Here is a 7259-nt window from a genome sequence, read left to right on the forward strand (position 1 = left end):
CATGTAAAAAAAAACAAAAAAAAACTTTCATATAGTGTGTTGTTAGAGCCCATTGGGCACCATAATGTAGTGTTTGCAAACTTGTCATGTTTTGGGAAGGTTTTATGGACACGTTGTAACGTTACAACGTTGGGTGGGATGGGTAGCAGAATTTCCTGTGGGCCTCATGTGGTCCTACTCATTGTCTAGTCAAGGTAAACTTATTTGCTCCTATGTTAGACAGCTAAGTTCATTAACACAGTATGTAACCTGAATAATGACAACATTTAACAATTTTTTTTGTATTTTTATTTTTTTATAAAGCAAAATAAAACAGGATTACATGCGCAATGCAAGCAGGCTAGATACACTGGCTCGTAAGTAACGCTCAGTATACTAGGTGCATGCAGAATCAAGGCTAACACTACTTTACATATCAAGCCACTTCATCTTCTTCCTCCTTCATTAGCAGTGATAATCCCAGAAACAGTTCCTGTTGTCTTTGACGCAAAGACGGACATCACACGGACAGCTCAGTGGCCTAGCGGTAGAGTGTCCGCCCTGAGACTGGAAGGTTTTGGGTTCAAACCCTGGCCGGGTCATACCAAAGACTATAAAAATGGGACCTATTGCCTCCCTGCTTGGCACTCAGCATTAAGGGTTAGAATTGGGGGATTAGATCACCAAATGATTCCTGAGCGCGGCACCGCTGCTGCTCACTGCTCCCCTCTCCCCCAGAGGATGGATCAAAATCACAGGGGGATGGGTTAAATGCAGAGGACAAATTTCACCACACCCAGATGTGTGTGTGACGATAATTGGGACTTTAACTTTTGTAGCACTGCATGTCGGTGTATCCTGTAGGGCAGTGGTCCCCAACCTTTTTTTGCGCCACGGACCGGTTACGTGTCAGAAATATTTTCGCGGACCGGCCTTTATATAAATAAATAATACATTTATATAAATAAATAATGCATTTATAATAAATATATAAAATACAATGAAATAAAATGATACGACTGGCATAAGAACAAGTATAAACGACATAAAAATAAAACTCACCATTACGTTGAATTAGTGGGAGCACTGAGCTTGTTTCTCAGAAACGAGCCGGTCCCATCTTGGCGTAATCGGAGACAATGACACCCAAAGTGGTTAGAGTTTGTCTTTTAATGCAGGATGCTTGGTCTCCATGTGCAGAAGCAGTTTTGAACGCTTCATTGCCTCGTTAGCTAGCCTGTCGCCACATATTACGCAGAGTGGGCTTGGCGCATCAGTCACCTGTGGCGATAAATCCATATTTTAAGTTGGACTCCAGAAATTTTCTTTTGAATGCAGCTTTCCTTTTCTTAGAAGTCGTGGCCTCTTCTTCTTCCGTCTCCTCATTGGGCTTTTTTCCCTTTCCGAAGAAGCTTTCCAAACATCTCTGTTTATTGCTCATATTTGCTTGCTTCGCAGGCTCGACTGAGGTGACATGTCACGTGACCGAGACGAGCGTCTTGACCTGAACCGACGGATGTAATTGGGAGAGACTCGCCAATTTTTTTATATTTTTCAAAATAAATTTTACTCATTTTTGCTAGCTATGCGGGCTCGACTGGGGAAACATGTTACGTGACCAGGACGAGCGTCTTGACCTGAATTAATTGATTGTCGATAAAAAAAAATGTTGTTTTTTTTTCTCTGTGCGGCTTGGCGGCCCAGTACCAAGTGACCCACGGACCGGTACCGGCCCGCGGACTGGGGGTTGGGGACCCCTGCTGTAGGGCAGTGTCTGCAGCGCCCTCTCTTCTTCGTCTTCATTGGGAAATGACCAAGAAGGTCCTTACGCACATCCGGTGGTGCGTGTGGACATGTTTTCTTGGGTGAGACGCTGGTTGGATTCTCATTACCATTGACTGTGTCCTTCAGAATGAGAGAGGATGCTAGCTGTGCCTGGAACAGTCTCAGGTTCGGTGTCTCTTTCGGAGAGACCCCGAGAGCCTTGCAGTCCCGCTTGTAGATGAGCCAGCCGTTGACCACAGCAAGGGTGATGGCGTGCCAGAAGATGTACATGTACCAGAGGCGAGATTTTACAGAGAACTTGTATTTGGCTGTGAATGAATCCAGCAAATCCACACCTCCCATGTATTTGTTGTAGATGCCCACGATGTGAGGTCTTTCAACTTCTATGTAGGTCTTGTTGACTTTGTCCCAGCGTTGGATCTTCTCCACAGGCTCCGTTCCAGCAAAGGACGACACAAGTGTGACCGCTCGGTTGTCATACCATTTGACGGCAGAGATGTTGTGTTTCACCTCCACTCTGTAGTCAAAGGCTCCTCTCCCCTTCTTCTTCAAACTCTTGTCGCCTTCAAGGTTGCAGTTGGGTAGGCGCACCTGCCTGGCTGTTCCGACGTAATGTATTCCTCGATCAAGGAGCTTCTCTACCAGTGGAACAGAGGTGAAGAAGTTGTCTGTCTGACCTTGTAGTTGTGACCTTCTGGCAGTGTTGAAGCTAGCTTTGTCACAACATCACCAGACAAGCCAAGTTATGATTTGACTTGCAGTTCATTGTTGCTTCCTTGGTAGACATCAAAGTCACACATCACGCCAGAGACTCCAGTTCTCACCCATACTTTGAAGCCCCATGGGTGTGGCTCGCCTCGCATGTACTGTTTGATGCTACTGAATCTCCCCTTGAAAGGAATCATCATCTCATCCACAGAGTTGTGCTCTTCTGGTATCACCTGCAGGCAGTTCTCTCTGAATGAATCAAGCCAAGGTCTGATCTTCCACAGTTTGTCCTTCTTTTCAGTCTCTGGTATGGTCAAGTTGTTGACAAAATGTAAGGCTGTCAACAAAGACTGGAATCTGTTCCGTGGCATCACGTCAGCAACAGGAGGGTGTTGTGTGTCTTCCTCCCAGTACATACGGGTACCAGCCATTTGTACTAGGCCCATCTGCAGGTACATTCCCAACATTTTCTCAATTTCCTTGGAATTGGTGTTCACACGTTCCCTTTGTTTGAAAGCTGTACTCATTTGTGTTTGTCGTCAGAGACTGAATCATTTCTTTAGAAACAAACTGGTTGAAGTACTCCAGTGGTGTGTGGAGAGAAATCACATCTTCAGTGAGAGGTGGACCAGATAATTCAGCATTGGGGCTAGTGAAATACTTTTTCTGCCACCGATATCTGTTCCGGGGCTTGGCCTGTTTGACTGGTTGTGGCTCAATGTCCGTGTCTACTCGGCAGTCAGTGGGTGGGTGGTTCTCTTTCACATCACCACAATGTTCTTCATCTAACTCAGGGGTCACCAACACGGTGCCCGCGGGCACCAGGTCGCCTGTGAGGACCGCATGAGTCGCCCGCAGGACTGTTCTAAAATTAGCTCAAATAGCGGCACTTGTCACTGAGCTGCATCTATTTATTTTACAGTCAAACCTCGGTTTACGAACGTCCCGGTTCTCGAACAAATCGGAATTCGAACAAAAAATTCGAGATTTTTTGCTTTGGTTGTCGAACAAAATTCGGAGGTCGAACCTCGCGAGATGAGCCGAGAAAACCCGACCGCGCGGCCCGGATGCCGACTGACTCCGTTGTTATTGCGTTTTCGTTACTTTGAGGATTGTATTAACCCCTAATCATGCCTCCAAAGAAAGCAAGTAGGAGCAGTAAAGCCATCCTAAAACACAAAGACGCTCCTGAACTCTCTCCCCCCTTCTGCGTAGCGTCCTGTACTTTTGCGCTGTATTCTGACTGTCTGCTGTATGCACACTTGCTCCGTTTTGCTCTTATTTATTGTGTTATTTGTTTATTTATTATTTATTCATCACTCTTATTATTCATTGTTTGTGCCTTCTTGTTTTTATTTTGTGTTGTTTGCTTGTATGTATGTCGTGTACTATGTCTTGTCACCGTGGGATAGTGGAAACATAATTTCGATTTCTTTGTGTGTCTTGGCATGTGGAGAGATTGACAATAAAGTAGACTTTGACTTAAAGCAATGGGACAGAGACAGAGGCGTAGCCAAGCCGGGGCGAGCCGGGGCGGCGCCCCGGTTAGGACTCCCTGCGCCCCGGTTGAAAAAAATCGAGCTTTTTCGATTCTTCATTTTCATGCCGTTTTTTTCTTTCGGTTTTGCGCGAATGTGCTTGCGCTATTCTATGTGCGCGATGTTATCCATTCACCGTTTGCCTCCCGGACCCGGATGTTGTTTTAGCGATCAGCGAACGGCGTGGGTGATGTTCCATTTTCTTTCCTGTGGCCGTGCGCCCCTACTGGAAAAATTCCTGGCTACGCCTCTGGACAGAGAGCGCCCGGCGTGCTGCGTTTGCGCGATCGGACCAAATTAATCTCCCTGCGCACTGAGGTCCACTTAAATTTTGGAAAGTACATCAGGACTTGAAAAAATATTTTCTAAATTTCAGCGACAGCTCTGTCACAATAATGCGACCAGCGCGGTGCAGTTGCGCGGTCGGCGACGCGCTACTGTTGCGCGTTCGGCGGTGCGCTGCAGTTGCGCGATCGGACAAAATCAAGCTCCCTGCGCACTTTGGTCCACATAAATTTTGGAAAGCACATCAGGACTTAAAAAATATTTGCAAAATTTCAGCGACGGCTCTGTCACAATAATGCGACCAGCGCGGTGCATTTGCGCGGTGGGCGACGCGATACGGTTGCGCGTTCGGCGGTGCGCTGCAGTTGCGCGATGGGACAAAATTAAGCTCCCTGCACACTTAGGTCCACTTAAATTTTGGAAAATACATCAGGACTTTAAAAATATTTGCTAAATTTCAGCGACGGCTCTGTCACAATAATGCGACCAGCGCGGTGCAGTTGCGCTGTGGGCGACGCGCTACGGTTGCGCGTTCGGCAGTGTGCTGCAGTTGCGCGATCAGACAAATATGCGCAAATGAAAAAATGCTTTAAAAAAGGCGGGGTTTTTTGTCTTGAAACGAATTAAATTTTTTCCCATTATTTGTTTTGGGAAGAATATATTCGGAATTTGACCGATTCGCTTCTTGAACCGCCTTCTGGAACGGATTGTGCTCGAAAAACAAGGTTTGACTGTATTTTTGCTATTCTTGTTAAAATCACACTCACATGTGAACTGGAAATGACAATCACACATAGTGAAAGCCAAATTGAGCAAATTGGCTATTTCAGAAGTGTGTGTCAAACTGGTAGCCCTTTGCCTTAATCAGTACCCAGGAAGTAGCTCTCGGTTTAAGAAAGGTTGGTGACCCCTGATTCTAGCCAATAGCAGAGAGGGATAATGAACAATAGGACTACCTGACTCATGTTTATGTGAGAAAAAACCCCCAAAAAAACCCCAAAACACTATTTTTAATAGTTTTAAAAAAATGTTACAGATCTGCCACTGTGGGTCTTACTTCAGGACTGCACTGCCGGCGTTTCTATGCCTACATATACACTTTATTGTATGAAATAAATAGTACTTGAACATCAATTTACATATTAATAGAAATATCTGCTCAATGTAAACGTGTCGCAAACTTCAGACGGAGGCGTTTTTTCTTTTAAATCAGGCACCGCAGTGGGCACCCAGCCCGTGTAAAGTGCATTAGAAAACCCCGCGTGAGGAGCTGCAGGACCTCTTTTCTGCTGCTCCGCCATTTGAGGTGAGCCGAGAACTACACGGCGCTCCCAATTTAATGGCATATTCCCCGCAAATTCCAACATTTAACAGCAAGTACTCGAACAAGAATCTCTCTTGTGTTGTTCCCTTTTAGGTGGATTGAGCGCCAGGATGCAGATTTTTGTCAAAACCCTCACGGGGAAGACAATAACGCTCGAGGTAAGCTAGGCGGCATCCACGTTTTAACGTTTAAAGACGTTAAACTCTCTCACTTGGCGTCACCACTATTTGGCCATTGAGTTTTGAGCGCCTCGCGATGTTCAGAAATACCAGGCAGGAGTCGAGTTTCGGAGCATGGTTTCCCGAGACTAAGCGTAACTAGCTGTTAGCCGAGCATTCGAAACACGTGCGACTAATGAAAAGTAATATGATGACAAGTTTGCGCTTTTTAACTTGGCAAAAGCTTGTGACGCGCGTCACGACGATGTATAAATGGTCTCAATGAAGCATATTTTAGATTAACTGTTGTGCTCTCGAACAGGTTGAGCCGTCAGACACGATCGAAAATGTCAAGGCCAAAATCCAAGACAAGGAGGGTAAGTTTGTTCAAGCGTTTTCCGTCTCAACGCCGAGATTGGTGGCTCAAAGATGCTAAACATGACACCTTGGAACAGGAAAGGATAACATGTTGGTACATAGGCGAAGATGCAAGTTCAAGAGATGGAATTTACCACAAAGCAGTTGAAATTAGACAGCATGGGTCCAGATTGTTGTTGTTTTTTAGGGCAAGGTGGATTATTTCAACAAAACGCATATGTTAAAATGAAAACCTGAGTTGCGATTTTAATTGTGAAAAGCCAGTGGGGGGGTGATTAAACTTGACTGCGTGCGAGTTGTCACAATTGCACATGACTAGCATTTCTTTCCATCTCATCCGCTTGTTGGCCTCTTATCAGCTGATAAGAATGTTCAAGAATGGCTTAAAATCCAACCTTTTCACTGTCTTTTGCTCACCCATCGATTTGATTTTGCATGCAGGAATTCCTCCTGACCAACAGAGGCTGATCTTCGCCGGCAAGCAGCTGGAGGACGGACGCACTCTGTCTGACTACAACATCCAGAAGGTGATGCAAACCCCTTTGATTTCCTTATGAGGAAATGTAATGTCCTGTTGAAATTTTCTCCAAATGTTCCACCACGCCCTTGCGTGTCTTGATTAGGGGTCAGCGAAAACATCAAAAATCTGATTACATGTTTATAGGAGTCGACTCTCCACTTGGTGCTGAGGCTGCGAGGCGGTGCCAAGAAGAGGAAGAAGAAGTCATACACCACCCCCAAGAAGAACAAACACAAGAGGAAGAAGGTCAAGCTGGCAGTGCTCAAGTACTACAAGGTAACCAGGCTCAACCGCTGCCGTGTTCCCCGATGATAGCCTGACTCGAGTTTTTGTCTGGCAGGTGGACGAGAACGGCAAAATACACCGTCTTCGGCGTGAGTGCCCTGCGGACGAGTGTGGCGCCGGCGTGTTCATGGCCAGCCACTTCGATCGCCATTACTGCGGAAAGTGTTGCCTCACTTACTGCTTCAATAAGCCTGAGGACAAGTAGGCACACGGACGTTCAATAAAAACTCAACCTCAACCGTCTCTCGCTCTTTTCTCATTAGACGCACAAGTGCGTGCATAAAACATTAGTGCAAACA

General features: G+C 45.9%; 1 protein-coding gene across 1 annotated transcript; it reads left to right on the plus strand.

Annotated features, from left to right (window-relative positions):
• Positions 1-5507: 5507 nt before the first annotated feature.
• rps27a (ribosomal protein S27a) lies at positions 5508-7203 on the plus strand. The gene is made up of 6 exons (XM_037272231.1): positions 5508-5601; positions 5713-5777; positions 6100-6154; positions 6597-6682; positions 6820-6951; positions 7016-7203. The coding sequence occupies exons 2-6, from the start codon at positions 5730-5732 to the stop codon at positions 7163-7165; spliced, it is 471 nt and encodes a 156-aa protein (XP_037128126.1). The 5' UTR covers positions 5508-5601; positions 5713-5729; the 3' UTR covers positions 7166-7203.
• The last annotated feature ends 56 nt before the right edge of the window (positions 7204-7259 follow it).

The sequence above is a fragment of the Syngnathus acus genome, chromosome 15 (assembly GCF_901709675.1).
Source record: "Syngnathus acus chromosome 15, fSynAcu1.2, whole genome shotgun sequence".
NCBI lineage: Eukaryota > Metazoa > Chordata > Actinopteri > Syngnathiformes > Syngnathidae > Syngnathus > Syngnathus acus.

Excerpts from the sequence above, each read along its gene's own strand:
- rps27a (XM_037272231.1), top strand. The coding sequence starts at position 5,730 with ATGCAGATTTTTGTCAAAACCCTCACGGGGAAGACAATAACGCTCGAG. Across the intron at positions 6,155-6,596 it reads CAAAATCCAAGACAAGGAGG|GAATTCCTCCTGACCAACAG; the intron begins GTAAGTTTGTTC and ends TTTTGCATGCAG. Across the intron at positions 6,952-7,015 it reads CAGTGCTCAAGTACTACAAG|GTGGACGAGAACGGCAAAAT; the intron begins GTAACCAGGCTC and ends TTTGTCTGGCAG.